This window comes from Sphaerodactylus townsendi, linkage group LG06 (genome assembly GCF_021028975.2).
Source record: "Sphaerodactylus townsendi isolate TG3544 linkage group LG06, MPM_Stown_v2.3, whole genome shotgun sequence".
NCBI classification, from domain to species: domain Eukaryota; kingdom Metazoa; phylum Chordata; class Lepidosauria; order Squamata; family Sphaerodactylidae; genus Sphaerodactylus; species Sphaerodactylus townsendi.
In genome coordinates this window covers 7,962,850-7,981,955 of record NC_059430.1, presented here as the reverse complement: position 1 = coordinate 7,981,955, position 19,106 = coordinate 7,962,850, and the positions used below count along the sequence as shown (strand labels likewise).

Below are 19,106 nucleotides of genomic sequence, written 5' to 3'. Positions count from 1 at the left end.
GAACCAGTGAAGCATTTTTCGTGTGTCACAAAGACCCAGCAGATGGAGACAGGGGCAGAGGCAAGAGGCGATCCCCCACCCTCCCCCCACCCCAGATTTAGAGCCGTAATCATCCAGGGGCAAATAGTGCCATCTAGAGAAATCTGGTAAACAGGGATCCGCACATCCGTCCCTAGGACCTGGTTCGGATTGGATCAGCACATCATTTGCCCGCACCCCGAAGAAGTAGAATCCTCTGCAGGACAAAGAGTTTTTACTTTCCCATTGTGCAGTCATAGAATTATTGTTGTTGTTGTTGTTGTTGTTGTTATCATCGTTATTATCATTGTCATTATCATCGTCATTATCATCGTCAGTATCATTATTATCATTATCATCATCATCATCATTATTATAAAACAGTTATACACAGCAAACAAGATCAATATGCTGGATTTTGTATTACATCACACGTCGGACACTTCCCAAGCATCTAGGACTGTGTGATGTATCGACGAATAATGCGTGCAGAGCCGAGTAGGGTGGCCTTTTGCAGCTGACATATGGTGATTTTGTCAGCGCCAATTGACAATCATCATCATCATCATCATCATCATTATTATTATTATTATTATTATTAATTTATTTAACCATCCCGAAGGGGCTCTGGGCGGTGTACAACATAAAACATCATACATAAAACATCATACTATATTAGCTAGAGGAGCGAATCAAAATCATAATTAATATCTACGCTCCATCACTATAAAATCCCATTTAAAACAGCAGTTATTTCTTAGTACAGGCATCCCACGAAACCCTTACTTAAAACCTAAACCCTCCCAGAGAAGAGGGGGGGAAGACAGTGGGTCCCGATGATGTTAAGGACCCCTATATAGCAGAGAGGAATAAAGGGGGAAATATCCATAAAGGCCGTCTAGTCCAACCCCCCCATCCACCCCCCACCCCCGAGCTCTATACAGGACATTATTTTATTTTATTTTTTATTGGTTTGGCTCAGAGCATCTAAACAGATTTAAAAATGCATCCCAAAATGCAGGGCTGTATCCTCTCTGAGAGGTGCTTTGCTTGAAGGTCTGTGCCCTGGCTCTGTTTTCGAACTGCTCTCCACTGCTAGGAAGTTTCTCCAGATGTTGAATCAAAATCCCACCTCCTGTAACGTAGTCTGTTTGATCCAGTCTTGCTCCCTGAGTTACAAAAAAATGGATATTTGCCTTCCTCCACGAGGCAGCTTTTTAGGTATTTAACAAGCGTGAGCATCCTTCCCCCGACCCCAAGTTTTCTGCAGGCTAGACTTGTCAACTTCAAAGTGGGGTTTGGAGATTTCCCAGAATTACAACTGATCTGTAGACTGGAGATCAATTCCTTTTGGAGATAGGACTCTGTGCAGCATGCCCCATTAATATTGTGCCAGCTGTGTTGCGCCAGCTGCATTGGCTCCCAGTGGAATTCCGAATCATCTTCAAGGTGTGGGTTTTGACCTTTAAGGCCTTACGCAGCCTGGGACCCTCGTACCTTGGAGACTGCATTACCCCATATGCCCCTACTCGGCCTCTGCGTTTAGCAGAGGCCAATTTGCTGGTGGTTCCTGGCCCCTCAATGATGCGGCTGGCCTCCACATGGGCCCCGGCCTCGTGGAACACTCTTCCTCCAGCTGTCCAGGCCCTGCAGGACCTTGGTGAATTCTGCAGACTGAGTTGTTCCGCTGGGCCTTTGGAGTGTCCAGTCGCTGAGTCCCCCTCTTACTCACTTATTTTTACCATTCTATTTCTGTTTACATCTACTTTACCCTCCTAGGGAGGAGTCCGGCCATTCCCTCCTTTTGGGGAGGCTTTTTAATAAATTGGGTTATGGGACGCCTGTTATTATTGTATTGACCACTGTTTTAATGGATTTTAATGGATTTTAGTAAATGTAACAATTGTTTAAGTGGTCACTATTGTGATCCTTTGTTATACACTGTATATATGTTGACGTTGTTGTGCACCGGCCAGAGCCTCTTGGGGATGGGGCGGTCTACAAATCCAAACAATCAATCAATCAATCAATCAATCAATCAATCAATCAATCAATATCACTCCCTCCGCAAGCCCCACCCTCCCCAGTTTCAAATCTCCCAGAATTTCCCACCCTCTCGATCACAGGTGTCAAACTCGCAGCCCTCCAGATGTTATGGACTACAGCTGGCGGTGGACGATGGGAACTGTAGTCCATAACATCTGGAGGGCCACGAGTTTGACACCTTTGCTCTAGATCAGTGGTTCTCAACCTGGGGGTCGCGACCCCTTTGGGGGTCGAACGACCCTTTCCCAGGGGTCGCCTAAGACTCTCTGCATCAGTGTTCTCCATCTGTAAAATGGATAAACGTTAGGGTTGGGGGTCACCCCAACATGAGGAACTGTATTAAAGGGTCACGGCATTAAGGTTGAGAACCACTGCTCTAGATCAGTGGTGGTGAACCTTTGGCACTCCAGATGTTATGGACTACAATTCCCATCAGCCCCTGCCAGCATGGCCAATTGGCCATGCTGGCAGGGGCTGATGGGAATTGTAGTCATAACATCTGGCTGCCAACGGTTCACCATCACAGCTCTAGATGGACCACTGATCTGACCCATCAGGGCCTTGACCTCTGTGCGTTGTTGTTGGACCTTCGGAGGAACTGGTTGTCCACTGAGCGGGACAGGATGCTGGGCTAGGTGGACCACTGGTCTAATCCAGGAGACCAGCAGAGTTCTTCCGATGTTCTTACCAGGGCTTAGCCTCCATGCCCTGTGAACCCTCCAGAGATACAGGTGAGCCAAGAAACTGGACTAGATGGACTACTGGTCTGATCCAACAGGGCTTTTCCAATGCTCTTATTGTGCTTCCCCTTCAGGAAGAGGCCTCTCTGCAAAGGCGGCAAGAAATGGCTCGGCTGGGACTGATGGGGAGAGTGTCCAGCAGCTACTGTCATCTCTTTCCAAGGTAACATAACTTGGGCCCCTGCCTGTGATAGTGGGGGGCAGGGGAGGCAAGATATAAACACCGTAGTAAATAAAGTCAGGGCAGCTAAAAGAGCAATTGTGAGTGGAAGAGAGAGGAAAGATTCATGGAGGAGAAGTCGATTTATGGCTACCAATCTTGATCCTCTTTGATCTGAGATTGCAAATGCCTTAACAGTCCAGGTGCTCAGGAGCAACAGCCGCAGAAGGCCATTGCTTTCACATCCTGACATGAGCTCCCAAAGGCACCTGGTGGGCCACTGCGAGTAGCAGAGAGCTGGACTAGATGGACTCTGGTCTGATCCAGCTGGCTTGTTCTTATGTTCTTTCTTATGTTCTTATGAAAGGGATAGGGTGCAGTGGACCGAGTGGCAGGCTAGCGTCCTGTTGAGGTGTAGAGTAAACACCCCTGTAGTAGAGCAGCACGGAATACTGGAACCCTGTAGGAACAAAGACACTCACACAGAAGTTCTCCTTCACAGAAGCGGCCTGCATTCATTGGTTCTCAAGTATGATTCACTCGGACAAAGTGCTTCGCAAAGCAAAGCGAAGACACGAGTCTCGCAGTCCTCAGTATGCTGCAGCCTTATATACTGTTACCCAGCCTATCACAGTTCACTGTTAATTATACTCAGCAAGTGGCTGCAGCTGTTGGCTGTCATGTAAATGCCAAATAGATTTGGAGGATCAGTTTACTGACACCGACACGTCCTGGGGGACCTGGTTTCGAATGGTCACTTCTGCCACGGAAGCTCACTGGGTGACCTGGGGCCCGTCCCAAACTCTCAGCCCAGCCTTCCTCGTCAGGTTATTGTTGCGAGAGAACACGGGGGGGGGGGGGGGGGGGAGGGGTGCTAAGCCACTTTGCGTCCCAACTGTGGGGATCAAAGCAGGATATAAAGAAATGCACAAGAAATGCACAGAAATGGGTTAGGACCTCTCGTGCCTGCCACAAGTTCCACTGTCAGAGCACCCAAGAGGTTTGCAGGCGGTTTCAAAAAGGATCCTTAAAAAGACAGGAGAATCAGAAACTTGGGGTTTTTTTTGGGGGGGGGGGTTACTCCCCCAAATGTTACACCTACAAAATCTGCCTGCGACATCCACTCATTTATAGCTTTACCTCATGAGCAGGGAGTTCAAGTTTGGCGACATCTTGATGTTTGCAGATTTGTTTGATAGTTTGGTGACATCTTGATAGTTTGTGGATGATACCAAATTAGGTAGGGTGGTGAGAAGCGAAGGATTGCGAAGAGCTCCAAGCGGACCTTGATAAATTAGGTGAGTGGGCTAAGAAATGGCAAATGCTGTTCAATGTAACAAAATGCAAAGTGATGCACATAGGGGCAAAAAATCCAAACTTCACATACATGCTACAGGGGTCAATGCTATAAGTCACAGACCGGGAAAGGGATTTGGGCGTCTTAGTTGATAGTTCCATGGGAATGTCAACTCAGTGCATGGCAGCTGTGAAAAAGGCAAACTCTATGCTGGGGATCATTAGGAAAGGAATTGATAATAAAACTGCAAAGATTGTAATGCCCTTATATAAAGCAGTGGTGCGACTGCACTTGGAATACTGTGTCCAGTTCTGGTCACCACATCTCAAAAAAGGATATTGAAGAGATAGAAAAAGTGCAGAGAAGGGCAATGAGGATGATTGAGGGATGGAGCACCTTCCTTATGAGGAGAGGCTGCAGCGTTTGGGACTCTCTAGTTTGGAGAGGAGACGTCTGAGGGGGGATATGATTGAAGTCTATAAAATTATGCATGGGGTAGAAAATTTTGACAGAGAGAAATTTTTCTTTCTTTCTCACAATACTAGAACCAGGGGGCATTCATTGAAAATGCTGGGGGGAAGAATTAGGACTAATCAAAGGAAACACTTCTTCACGCAACGTGTGATTGGTGTTTGGAATATGCTGCCACAGGAGGTGGTGATGGCTACTAACCTGGATAGCTTTAAAAGGGACTTGGATAGATTTATGGAGGAGAAGTTTATCTTTGGCTACCAATCTTGATCCTCATTGATCTGAGATGGCAAATGCCTTAGCAGACCAGGTGCTCGGGAGCAACAGCAGCAGCAGCAGAAGGCCCTTGCTTTCACATCCTGCATGTGAGCTCCCAAAGGCACCTGGTGGACCACTGCGAGTAGCAGAGTGCTGGACTAGATGGACTCTGGTCTGATCCAGCAGGCTCGTTCTTATGTTGGGGGAGGGGACAAAAACCAAACCCAGTTTGGGACCCTGCTTCAGTGCAAAGCAAAGCCCTATTATTTGCCCCAAAGTCGTGGAAACAATTTCCTCATGCTATACTGTTTCTAGGACTCATTTTCTCTGTTGTAGGTTTGGGGTCAAAGTGAGCCGGGCTTACAGAAAGCCCAAAGTTTCTTTGGATGGTCTCTTCGATGCCAGAAGGCTGCTCTTATTTTCAGTTTGCTCTCTCTGAGACATAGTGGGTTGGAGCTCTGTTTGTTTGTTGGTGTCAAAGGAGAGAGCTCCCCTCTCTGGCAAAGTAATTGGGAAAAATCCATAATAGATTTCTGCCTTTTTTTATGTGGCTTTTCCCGGCTCCGCTCTTGAAAACACCCACCCATTTTAATTCAGAGCCGAGCGGCCACTTTTCACAAAAAAATGGCTCTTTGCTCCCAGAGTTCAGCAGCGGCAGCTAAAGCGAGAACTGTACTCCTCCGTTCAACCACTCTGTTGCCAAGAGACAGAGAGCAGTCCTTTTTTTATTATTAAGAGCCGGTGGTAAAACAAAGTGCTGAGTTTCCTTTTTTTCCCCCCTACGTGTGCCACGGCACAGAACAAACGTAATGTCATTCGATTAGGGAGGGCGCTAATGGGCTCCGGAGAGGTGCATGCCGATAGGTCGTGTTTACTTCACACCTAAGTGGAAACACGGCCCAGGAAAATTGCCCCGAAGGACAAAGCTTGGCCAACGAACGGTATACACACCTTTCAGAGTAATGCTGTGTAAAAAGAGCTCGGCTGTTGTGAAATGGAGGCTGATATCCGATGTGAATTTCAGTTTAATTTAGCCCATTTTTCTCCTAGACCAGCGCAGCAATTTAGAGCCCACAGCACTGAAAAGGGTACTCAAGGTGGGGGTTACTATAGCTTCAGCTTCAGCAAGGCAGGGGGGCGAAGCGCTTTTGAAAGCCCCGCAGAAACCGGCAGCCAAGGCAACCGGCTTCTGCGGGGCTTTCAAAGGCACCTCATTCCCCAGCAAGGCAGGGGGGCCAGTCAGGGTCATCCGGCGGGCCGGATGTGGCCCGCGGGCCGTATAATGCCCAGGTCTGTACTAAAGTCACAGAAGTAGAAATAAGGACAGCTGGGGCCAAGATTTGGGTAGTGACTGGGAATGTTCAAGAATATTCGTACCAGGGGTGGATGCCACATAAGGTCTTGGTGTCAAGCAGACTATGTTTTGGGGTGGGGAAGAAGGTGCAATGTTTCTTACCTCTCACGGTCATTCTAATAACCTGAAGGAAAGGAGAAAAGAAAATTAAACAAAGGCAGATCAATTCTCTTTGCCTTTCAATGGTTAAAAACAGCGCAGGCGGTGGTTTTTCCTGGAGATTCCATGTTGTTGCTTCAGCGTTATCAGCGTTGGGCAGCAGTGGGTTCCTCCCGCTCGCACCTCCACCGTCTTGGTATTGTATTTATGGGTATGCCTGAAATCTATTTGCATGTCGTTCCAGGGATGAAGCCAGTATCACAACCGTAGCCAGCACATACCCCCAGTATCTGGAGCCCACCGCTTACGGCGGCCGCTGCAGCATCGCTGCACAGGGTGCCGGCTCCCTGGACCGCAGTAGCCAGAGGTGGGTTCCGTTCTGAGCAAAAGCCAGCTCTGTTTGTTCCCGTATTCATTATTAAGGGAGTGGGAAATGGAAATCCTCAATCTGTTGGCGACGGGAAGCCCCGTCAAGTCACGACTGACTCACGACAACCCCGCGTAGGATTTCAAAGCAAGACTCGTGCAAGAGCCCCGTTGGAGAGCGCTCGAGCGAAATGTAATGTTCCGTCCGTTTCAATTTCATGCTTCCATCCTTTGGGATTAAAGATCGAGTGAAGTCAGAAACCTTTCGTGGTGAGTACGTGGCAGGGTTTGCAGGAGTTGTTGCCCCGGCCACACGTCCTGCCTGTGGGTCTCTGTTGCTGTACGTCACGCTCGATTCACTCGCTCAGTGGCTTGTGGGCCACACTCGATGGCAACCGATAGGCATCATAAAACCCGGTCATGGTTTCCCTGATGGCCACAGGAGTGTCCCAGAGCATTACGTTGCCGGCTTGTGCGCCTACCTGCCAAAAAGGCCCTGTCTCATGTACCTACCAGAAGAGCTTTTTTGATTGGCGGGACAGTCAGAAGAGCCTCTCCTGTGATAGAAATTTCTGGGCAGGAACACGTGAGAACGCGTCTTTCAGGTACCCTGGCCCCAAACCGCTGCTACTAAACTCCATTCGAGCTCTGGAGTTGAGAGATTCCTCGGGTAGCTGACGTACTCTCCGAGTCTCAAAATCTAGTCAGTTCAAAACATGCATCTGTGTCCACCAGTGTTTTATCTACACAAAGTAGACATGCCGACAGTGGTGCTAATTCTTATGGGCAAGGTGGCTTCTCCATCGGGTTCTGGATACCGCAGTGATGGCGAACCTTTTCGAGACCGAGTTCCCAAATGCGACCCAAAACCCACTTACTTATCGCAAAGTGCCAACACGGCAATTTAACCTGAATACTGAGGTTTTAGTTTAGAAAAAACGGTTGGCTCCGAGGCGTGCGTTACTCAGGTGTAAGCTTGGTGGTAGTCGGTGGCTTTGCTTTGAAGCAACCGTGCAACTCTTCCAACGGGTGAATCATGACCCTAGGAGGGTTTACTCAGAAGCAACTCCCATTGCCAGCACCCGAGCTTACTCCCAGGGAAAGGATCCTGCTTTAGTTCTTTTCATGAAAATCAGTGGGGTTTAACAGCGCTTAACAGGGTTACCTGCACTGCTTCCCCAAAACTAGGTCTTAGGTTTAATGCTAATAATCAAGCCCAGTGGCCCAGGCCGGCCTAGATGTGTGTGTGTGGGGGGGGGGGGCACTCTGTTTGTGTGTGCCCACAGAGAGGGCTCTGAGTGCCACCTCTGGCACCTGTGCCATAGGTTCGCCACCACTGGAATACTGCAACTCCAAAGATTGCCAACAAAAGGTCCTGGCACGATTTAGCATTACGCAGATTAAAATCACTTGGAGCAGCAGTGGCATAGTGGCTAAGAGCAGTGGCTAAGAGCAGGTGCACTCTGATCTGGAGGAACCGGGTTTGATTCCCAGCTCTGCCGCTTGAGTTGTGGAGGCTTATCTGAGGAATTCAGATTAGCCTGTACACTCCCACACACGCCAGCTGGGTGACCTTGGGCTAGTCACAGCTTCTCGGAGCTCTCTCAGCCCCACCCACCTCACAGGGTGTTTGTTGTGAGGGGGGAAGGGCAAGGAGATTGTAAGCCCCTTTGAGTCTCCTGCAGGAGAGAAAGGGGGGATATAAATCCAAACTCCTTCTTCTTCTTCTTGTATCAGCCAGGACTGAGCCCCGCAATTTCAGCCAGTCAGTATCCAGAGGTTAACAGAATCCATACTAACTACAGTTGCTCGGCTGGCTCTAACCCCTGAGCCACACAGCCGCTCTCGGTGGCGTTCACCTTTGAAAACAACCAGACCTGCGAAGTGCACGGTAAACTTTTTCTTTTAAAAAAGGAACTGTCAGTAGAAACGTGTGTTCCTTTCCAGCTCCAGAGAATCGCGAGGTTCAGCTCGATTGTCACTGATCACCTCGGCTAGACTAATTATGTCCATGAGGTCTTCGAGCAGGAGATCCGTCTCCCCTGCTTCGCTGGGTGATGGGGCCGAAGGTGACCATGTGGACAAGAAAGGTAAGAATGAACGTTAAGCCCCGCGGGGTCGGATGGGTTGCCGCAGGCTCTTTCGGGTTACAAAGGATGTGACGTCTTGTAGCGCTGGGAATTCAGTTTGGGATTCTCTCAAATCCAGATGTGCCTATTTCTCACCAGAGGCTGAGAAAAACAGGAGCAGATGTTGGCCCGAGCCCGTCACAAAACCTCCCTGTCCTAAAAAACAAACAAACAACCATTCAGTTTGGGGGGTGGGATGCAGTGGTGGGATCCAAAAATTTTAGTAACAGGTTCCCACGGTGGTGGGATTCAAACTGTGGCGTAGCGCCAATGGGGCTGGGCGGGGCATGATGGGGCGGGGCACTCCTGGGCGGGGCTGTGGCAAGGATGCAGCCGCTACGCCGGTCCTTGGGTGGGAAACGAATTCTTAATTCCATTCGAGCAGAGTTGTATGGCCTATTACCTTTATGTTCTAACGAACCCCCGAGCAAGGAGAGCTCTCACCATCGCGCGATTCAACGTTATGCCCTCTGTCCTATTAAAGGGTAGGTTTAGTAATGTAGAAAAATCTGCAAGGTTATGCGGCTGCAAACCCAATGTGGTTGAAACCCTGGCCCGCCAACTCCTGCGCTGCACCAGATTTGTTAAAATCAGATCTAAATATATCCATTTACATTCTCTTTTCCAATCTGGGCTGCCAGATCTGATTAGGTTCTCTTTATTGCTGAATATTTCTGACCCTGGTTTTTGTGAAGAGGCCGCCAATTATGGAGATAGCTGAGTGCAGTGGTGGGATCCAAAACTTTTAGTAACAGGTTCCCATGGTGGTGGGATTCAAACAGTGGCGTAGCGCCAATGGGGCTGGACGGGGCACGACGGGGCCGGGGTGGTGGTGTGGCAATGTTCATCCGTGATGCCATCCCCTTTAGGGCTGTCCCTGTCCCAGAGATCACGGGAGTTTTTCCGGGTGGGTTGAAGGAGGCAGTGGTCCGCCCACTCTTAAAAAGACCATCGTTAGATCCTGGTGATCTGGCCAATTACCGCCCCGTTTCGAATCTTTCGTTTCTGGGGAAGGTAATTGAGAGAGTGGTGTTGGAGCAGCTTCAGGGCTTCCTGGAGGACACATCGGCTTTCGATCCCTTCCAGTCCAAGCCCGCGTGCTGGGCATGGGATCTGAGACTGTTCTTGTCGCCGGCCACAGACATGCTCCGCATGCAACTCTGACCGAGGCGGATCGGGCGCTGCTGGTGTTGTTAGATCTTACCGCAGCGCTTTGATGCGGGTCGATCACGCATCTTTTGACCCACCGCCTGGCCGCTTTCTGGGGTATGCGAGGCACTGTCCTTCAGTGGATTGCCTCGCTTCTCCGGGACCGGACTCCAGCAGTAGTGGTGCGGGGACTCAGCCTCCTGAAAGTGCCCACTTCAGTGTGGTGTACCTCAGGGAGCGCTGTTGTCCCCGCTGTTATTTAACATCTATATGCACCCCTTGCTCAGTTGGTACGGAGCTTTGGGCTGACTCTGTCATCAATATGCTGATGACACTCAGCTCATTCTGTTGATGGAGGGTGGGGAACGGTCATCGCCCCTGTAGCTTCCTCCAGCATTGCTTTAAGAGGCGGCTCGCTGGTTGGTTGAAGCAGAGCAGGTTAAAACTGAATCCATCGAAGACGGAGATCCTCTGGCTGGGCCGGGGAGGGGTTGGGGATTTCCAGCTGCCGCGTGGGAGGGGGGCTACATTGGCACCGGCCTTCCTCCGCTCCGGCAGCCTTCCGGGGGTCCACCTGGATTCGCCTTTTCAATGGAGACCCAGGTGGCCCATCTTGCGTAACCCGGTTATGCGTTTTTTTTCATTACATCTCCGGCAAGCCCTCGACGGCTGGCCCCTTCCTCTCCCAAACGGATCTGGCTACTGTGATCCATGCAACGGTCACCTCCAGGCTATGACTATTGCAACTCGCTTCTACGCGAGGCCTTCCTTTGCTATTGATTCCCGAAATTAAAACTGGTCCAGGAATGCGCCCGTCTGCTTCCACCAAAAGCGCGGAGGTGCCGCCAGAGATCGGATATTCTCACCTGTGCTGCGCGCACTGGTTACCGGGTTGGAATCTCCAAATCATCTTCCCAAGGTGTTGGTATTGGACTCTTTAAGGCCTTTGGCGCTGCCTGGGGACCTCCGTGACTTGCGGGACCGCCTTCCTTTTGCCCCATATGTCCTCAAATCGACCTCTGCTTTCAGCAGAGGCCAACCTACTGGTGATCCCTGGCCCCTCACTGATGCTGCTAAGCTCTTTCCACCCGGGCCACAGAGAGCTCTTTACAGCTCTGGCCCCTGCCTGGTGGAACACTCTACCTCCAGCTATGCGGTCCCTGCGCGATCTTAATCGATTTCCGCAGGGCCTGCAAGACAGAGTTGTTCCACCGGCCTTGGAGAGGCTGGCCGTTGATGGCCCCTTTAACATCTGTGGACCCTGCTGTCCCTCTTCTCTTCTTCTTCCCTCCCTTTTAGGGATCTATTAGTAGGACGCCATTGCTTTACCTGATGTTAGAACGCTGCATTTTAATGGGGTTGATTTTAAATATGTATAGAGCCGTTATTTAATGATTACTGATTTTATTGTGCTCTATCTATTTGTTTGTTCACCGCCCTGAGCCCTTCGGGGGAGGGCGGTTTATAAATATAATAAATAATAATAATAATAATAATATGATGGCTCCAGATCATTTAGGGAGAGCCAGCGTGGTGTTGTGGTTAAGAGCAGGTGGATTCTAATCTGGAGAACCAGGTTTGATTCCCCACACCTCCACCTGAGCGGCAGAGGCTTATCCGGTGAACCAGATGTGTTTCCACACTCCTACATTCCTGCTGGGTGGCCTTGGGCTAGTCACAGTTCTCTCTGAACTCTCTCAGCCCCACCCACCTCACAAGGTGTCTGTTGTGGGGAGAGGAAGGGGAAGGAGCTTGTAGGCCCCCTTGAGTCTCCTTACAGGAGAGGAAGGTGGGGTACAAATCCAAACTCTTCTTCTTAAAGGTAAGCACCAAAACCTGGAATCTGATTTAATACTCCGCTCGCAACCTATGCAGCTGGCGGAGCACGATGCCCATGGTTAGAAGAAGAAGAGTTTGGATTTATATCCCCCCTTTCTCTCCTGCAGGAGACTCAAAGGGGCTGACAATCTCCTTGCCCTTCCCCCCTCACAACAAACACCCTGTGAGGTAGGTGGGGCTGAGAGAGCTCCGAAGAACTGTGACTAGCCCAAGGTCACCCAGCTGGCGTGTGTGGGAGTGCCCAGGCTAATCTGAATTCCCCAGATAAGCCTCCACAACTCAGGCGGCAGAGCTGGGAATCAAACCCGGTTCCTCCAGATTAGATACACGAGCTCTTAACCTCCTACGCCACTGCTGCTCAGAGGTTACCCTCTGCGAAGATCAGACAGCGAGTCTGCCAGGTAGCCGGCGGCACTAGAGCATTCGTCTTAGTAAGGATTCTCATTTCTCCTTCCATAGCTAATCCCGGATTTTACTTTCTCCCTTCCAGAGCAAGACGCTTCTCCTGAGGTCAAAGAGAAAAAGACGCTGAAATCTAAGTCTTCCTCCCCGCATATTCCCCACGTCACAATCCGGCCGGGGTCTAACACCAAAGCGGTGCTCCCTCCCATCCCGTCGGGACGGAAAAAACACAACTCGTGAGGGCGAAGCGGCGTCTTTTCCCCGCTGCTGCCTCGTGCTGAGTTCCCCCCCCCTTTGCTCTGTCCCCCTCCACGAAAAACCTGCACAGAGTTTTCCGTTTCTGATGGCTCAGTGCTGATTCCTCTCCTCTGAAACACGGGATCTTTAGCCGCCGGGGATGTCTCGCGAGCGGAACAGGCCACGCATAAGGGGCACAGAATCCCTCGGGGGCCGGGAAGAATGCGCCGCTCCTCACAAAAATCCAGATCTTTGCTTTTCTCGCTAGCTCGAAATTGTTTGTTTTCCCTCCTTTGGAAATGTCGGAGCCGCTCTTTAGCCGGTTGTGGGTTTGCTGTAGCTGTTTGAAGGCCTTGGGCACCGAAGGTGTATTGTATTGAAGGAGTATTGAAGGCCTTGGGCTCCTAAGGCTGACGTGTATTGTACAGACGGATGGATTTTTCTAGTGCTGTATTTTCCCTGCAAGATGAAATAGGTTATTGTTTTCCTATAAAATAACAAAATAGCCCATCTGGCTGTTGCATTATTTCAGTCAAACCTTCATGGACCTTTGTTCAACCGCATTCGACTCCTGGCAGAGAGCTAGCGTGGCGTAGTGGTTAAGAGCAGGCGCACTCTAATCTGGAGAACTGGATTTGATTCCCCGCTGCGCCACTTGAGCTGTGGAGGCTTATCAGGTGAACCCGATTAGCTTGTGCACTCCCGCACACGCCAGCTGGGTGACCTTGGGCGAGTCACTGTTCTTCAGAGCTCTCTCAGCCCCACCCACCTCACAGGGTGTTTGTTGAGGTGGTGAGGGCCACTAATCTGGATAGCTTTAAAAGGGGCTTGGACAGATTTATGGAGGAGAAGTCGATTTATCGCTACCAATCTTGATCCTCCTTGATCTGAGATTGCAAATGCCTTAACAGACCAGGTGATCGGGAGCAGCAGCAGCAGCAGGCCGTTGCTTTCACATCCTGCACGTGAGCTCCCAAAGGCACCTGGTGGGCCACTGCGAGTAGCAGAATGCTGGACTAGATGGACTCTGGTCTGATCCAGCTGGCTTGTTCTTATGTTCTTATGTTGGGGGGGGGAGGGAAAGGAGCTTGTCAGCCCCTTTGAGTCTCCTTGCAGGAGAGAAGAGGGGGGGATATAAATCCAAACTTCTCCTCCTCCTCCTCCTCCATCATCTTCTGTAGGATGGCCAGTGCTCAGCTACCTTTTAATATACGAAAGTAATAACCGAAATGTGTTTTGGGTGGATTTAAAATCTGCTCTCTGCCCCCAAGTAATTGAATTCAGTGGTTACAAAGTAAATCAGAAGGCTGGGATGAAAGGCGGCATGGGATAGCTCAGCCTTGAAAGATATGGAAAGCTGAGAGGAGTCAGTACTTGAACGGGAGACCACCAAGGAAGACTTTGCAGAGGAAGGCAACGGCAAACCACCTCTGCTTCTCCCTTGCCTTGAACGCCCCTCGCTCGCTCAACTCTAAGGTGGAAGCTAAGCAGTCAATACTTGAATGGGTGACCACTAAGGAAGGCTCTGCAGAGGAAGCCAACGGCAAACCACCTCTGCTTCTAACTTCTCTTGAAAGCACCATGCTGGTATCGCCACAAGTCGGATATGAACCAGGGGGCATACATTGAAAATGCTGGGGGGAAGAATTAGGACTAATAAAAGGAAACACTTCTTCACGCAACGTGTGATTGGTGTTTGGAATATGCTGCCACAGGAGGTGGTGACGGCCACTAACCTGGATAGCTTTAAAAGGGGCTTGGACAGATTTATGGAGGAGAAGTCGATCTCTGGCTACCAATCTTGATCCTCCTTGATCTGAGATTGCAAATCCCTTAGCAGACCAGGTGCTCAGGAGCAGCAGCAGCAGAAGGCCATTGCTTTCACCTCCTGCCTGTGAGCTCCCAAAGACACCTGGTGGGCCACTGCGAGTAGCAGAGTGCTGGACTAGATGGACTCTGGTCTGATCCAGCAGGCTCGTTCTTATGTTCTTAAGGCCCTCGCTTTCACCTCCTGCCTGTGAGCTCCCAAAGGCACCTGGTGAGCCACTGCGAGTAGCAGAGTGCTGGACTAGATGGACTCTGGTCTGATCCAGCAGGCTCGTTCTTATGTTCTTATGACAATGGCGCTTACGTGCAAAAGTCAGAAAGTTAGATTCTGTAGGTCTGTTCCATCGACAGCGGCCTTCTCTCTGTTCCTCATAGAAGAGGCATCCTGTTCTCCTAACAAGAGCGGCATCAGTGTGGGATCACAGCTTGCATACTCTAGAGCAGCGATGGCAAACCTATGGTACGGGTGCCAGAGGTGGCACTCAGAACCCTTTCTGTGGGCACGCATGCACAGAGTTCATCATGTGGGGGGTGGAAAATCACCCTTCCACAAACACACACACCTAGGCTGGCCTGGACATGATCCTTTACCCAGGAGTAAGCTCGGTTGCTGGCAATCGGGCTTGCTCCTGAGTAAACCCTCCTAGGGTCATGATTCGCCCCTTCAAAGCGTTGCACAATTGCTTCACCAAGCTTGATCCCAAGTAACATGCACCTCGGAACCAACTGTTTTTCTAAACTAAAACCTCAGTATTCAGGTTAAATTGCCATGTTGGCAGTTTGCGATAAACAAGTGGGTTTTGGGTTGCAATGTGAAGAAGAAGAAGAAGAAGAAGAAGAAGAAGAAGAAGAAGAAGAAGAAGAAGAAGAAGAAGAAGAAGAAGAAGAAGAAGGAGAAGAAGAAGAGGAGGAGGAGGAGGAGGAGGAGGAGGGGAGGAGGAGGGGAGGAGGAGAGGAGGAGGAGGAGGGGAGGAGGAGGAGGAGGAGGAGAAGAGGAGGAGGAGGAGTTTGGATTTATATCCCCCCTTTCTCTCCTGCAGGAGACTCAAAGGGGCTTACAATCTCCTTGCCCTTCCCCCCTCACAACAAACACCCTGTGAGGTGGGTGGGGCTGAGAGAGCTCCGAGAAGCTGTGACTAGCCCAAGGTCACCCAGCTGGCGTGTGTGGGAGTGCACAGGCTAATCTGAATTCCCCAGATAAGCCTCCACTGCTCAGGCGGCAGAGCTGAGAATCAAACCCGGTTCCTCCAGATTAGATACATGAGCTCTTAACCTCCTATGCCACTGCTGCTCCTGTGGGCACTCAGTCTCGAAAAGGTTCGCCATCACTGCTCTAGAGTGGCTCGCTAACCTCAGACCAAGCCATGCTGAGAAGAGAGAGCCAGCCTTAAACGGTAACAGCTGAGAGCAAAATGTACCTCTGTGACAAATGAAGGTATCTCTCAAGGCCAAAATTGCTGGCTGCAGCTCAATTATCCTGACACAGAATTTGCTAAACCTACGTGTGGCGATGTACATGCTGGCAGGGGCTGGTGGGAATTGTAGTCCATGAACATCTGGAGCACCATAGGTTGGCCACCCCTGCTCCAGGGCACACGACATGCCTCTGAAGATGCCAGCCACAGATGCGGGCAAAAAAGTTAGACGCAAAAACTCCCAGACCGCAGCCAAACAGCCCAGAAAACCCACAATAGCCTGCAGATTTGTAGTTTTACAGAAGCAGCATCAAGGACTCCCGGTTGTAGAATTCAGGGCCGTGTTTTGAATTGGGTTAGTGGGAAAACTCACCTTGAAAGACAAACAGCCATTTAGGTTTCTGAAGACGAGTTTTAGGCATGGCTCTTGCAATATCACCGTTTCCACCCCAAAAAGGCAAAAACGAATGCTTTCCAAGGCTGGGCGCGCAAAGCACAAGAGCGTTTACCCACCTGTAGGCCAGTGTTGCACACAGCGGGTGCGAAGCCGGCCTCCGTCTCCGACAACTCTCATAGAAGGAGCCAGCTGGGAGCCATTAGCAAAACAAGCTGCTTCTGACACCCGCCCACAAGGGGGGGAGCACCCAGCAAAACGCCGAGAGCTTTCAAAGGCACCTGCTGTGTGCCACTTGAGCACGACAACGCCGGCATGATTCAAGGCCCCCCCGTTGCTGCTCGGCAGCTGGTATCTGAAACCTCGGCGAGGGGGTCTATTTCGCAGCTGAAAAGAACAGGACGCGAGCTCGTGCATTTTTGCAACGTTAAGCACACTTGTTATTCACAGACACATCTTCCTAGGCTAGAGATAAGGGTGGAATCAGCACGGCAGGAAGTCATTGCGGCAACTTCCTTGCATTGTGCTAGTGGTATCTCACGCTGAGCAGCAACGCGTAGGATTGACACCAAACAGCCGGAGGCCTGTAGAGACAGACAGACCCAGACCTTTCCTTTTGTGTAGTGTTTCTGTTGCCAGTTCCCAGTTAACTCACACGTACCAAATCTGCGCAGTGGCGATGACGCTACTGACTCACCCCACGAGTAACCTAACAACTAATCGTCGCTATTCACCCCTTATCTCCACATACTCTCCCGCAGCATGGCTGCTAACAGGTCTCAGGGCTGGCGCTGCGATGCTGCTCAGCAGCCTGAATGTGTGTGAGCATTCCGTGACGCCACAACGTTCCACTTCCTTATTGGATTTAAACCCCGCCTTTCTTCCATTGAGGCAATTTAGCTGGGAGTTTCCCAGCCCATCCAAGCACTAAGACAGCCCAGACCTCTTTAGGTTTGGCAAGCTGGCTGTACCAGGTCCAGAGGTGGGATCCAGCAGGTTCTCACCAGTTCCCGAGAGTGGGTTACTAATTATTTGTGTGTGCCAAGAGGGGGTTGCTAATTGGGTCCGCTTTTCCGTCTCCACGCCCTCGCCTCCCCGAGAGGCATCCTGCCTTTGAACGTGAAGGTTCCATACAGCAATTGCGACTAATAATGTAACTCCCTGAACTGGGTGAATCCCTTCCAGGTACTGCAATTCATGGATTCTCAGCCTTTCGTGCCTTTTATCTCACCAATCTCTATCAAAGAACCTGCGTGTTTCACCATGGCTGTGGTCAGATTTGTGAGTTGGGGCATTTTCTATCATGTGATGATGATTTAGAAATGACCTGGTGCAAAAAAAATTTTTGGGGTTGTGGTGGGGTGGCTGCCCATGGGGGGGGGCATCCAACTCAGGTTTTGCCCAGGGCTCAGGTTTGCCGAGGTACGCCTCTGCCCCCTTTGCTGAGGGGGGGGCTGGCGAGGGAACCTGTTACTAAAATTTTTGGATCCCACCACTGACCAGGTCAATTTCAACCTAAAAACTAAATAAACCGAGGACAAGGCACTTTTAGTCAACAGCGACAGAGATGCTACAGGCTACACTGACCTTGGCCTTTTCACCAGCAAAGTTTGTAATGATTTAGCTACTTAGGAAAATGCTCATTTCATTTACTATGGCCAGGACTTCAGCAGTAATGGGGGGGGGCGCGTTGGGGAGGGCCATGATCAGTAAAGCTGCATTGTCCCCCATAAAGCAAATATGATTGCTTTCATTCTACCCCCAAGGGGGTTCAGTTATTGGCCAGCTTCCTCGCTGAGACTCAGATTATGCACTATAAAACAACGCAAAGAGTGTGAATAATCTAAGAGGCAGTGCACCAGGAGTTTTGTTTACAGCAATTGTTTACAGCAATTTTGTTTGCGCCTTCATTTCTATCATGTGGTGACCTGATTAATTAATCGTCCCCAAGTGTCCTGTTGCTAACAGCCCTGCTCAGGTCTTGAAAAGCAATGGCCACAGCAGTGGCGTAGGAGGTTAAGAGCTCGTGTATCTAATCTGGAGGAACCAGGTTTGATTCCCCGCTCTGCCGCCTGAGCTGTGGAGGCTTATCTGGGGAATTCAGATTAGCCTGTGCACTCCCACACTCGCCAGCTGGGTGACCTTGGGCTAGTCACAGCTTCTCGGAGCTCTCTCAGCCCCACCCACCTCACAGGGTGTTTGTTGTGAGGGGGGAAGGGCAAGGAGATTGTAAGCCCCTTTGAGTCTCCTACAGGAGAGAAAGGGGGGATATGAATCCAAACTCCTCCTCCTTCCTTCCTTCCTTGAGGGAATCAGTCCATCTCGGGCTGGGTCTTCCTCTTTTCCTCTTTTCGAAAATCGCTGGTAAGGTTCAGCTGGTCCAATCGCTGGTTAGATTCAGACTCAATCGGTAAATTCCATGGATTTCCCACTTCCTGCTACAGACATTCCTCAGCGTTCCTTATCCGAGGAAGCATTTTGTGAAGATCTGTGGTTGCAGTAATTTGGGGGTTGGGAAGACACACAATATCTTCATTCCATCATTGGAAATTTGAGTCTACGTCCCACCCACCTTGTTTCAAACAGGTTTCTTCTGAGCGCAGGAAGAGGGCCCATGCGTCCATCTTTTGTCCCTAGAAACGGGGCTATCAGACTTGGGGCTTTTTCGCACACATGGTTTGTTCTTGAATTAAGGCAATCCGCATCGACATCTTGACCTTTCTGTTGCTGTTTCGTCGCTCGAGATCATTCACACATCACCAGGTTGTTGTGGATGTTCTTGTTGCTTCAGAAACCCCTTGGTTTTGCATTGCCCTGGAATGCAGGACAAACGAGAGTTCCGATTGGCTGTTGTGCCATCCAAGGCCGTGTTCCATGTGACGCTGGGCCCCTGTCATCACGAGCT

General features: G+C 50.4%; 1 protein-coding gene across 1 annotated transcript in view; it reads left to right on the top strand.

Annotated features, from left to right (window-relative positions):
- LRGUK (leucine rich repeats and guanylate kinase domain containing) overlaps positions 1 to 13,075 on the top strand; it is a 79,053-nt gene extending 65,978 nt beyond the window's left edge. The window contains exons 14-18 of the mRNA XM_048501473.1: positions 2,879 to 2,967; positions 6,688 to 6,810; positions 7,053 to 7,079; positions 8,757 to 8,899; positions 12,417 to 13,075. Of these exons, the coding sequence (XP_048357430.1) occupies positions 2,879 to 2,967; positions 6,688 to 6,810; positions 7,053 to 7,079; positions 8,757 to 8,899; positions 12,417 to 12,568 (534 nt within the window). The 3' untranslated portion in view covers positions 12,569 to 13,075. The remainder of the gene's footprint in view (positions 1 to 2,878; positions 2,968 to 6,687; positions 6,811 to 7,052; positions 7,080 to 8,756; positions 8,900 to 12,416) is intronic.
- The last annotated feature ends 6,031 nt before the right edge of the window (positions 13,076 to 19,106 follow it).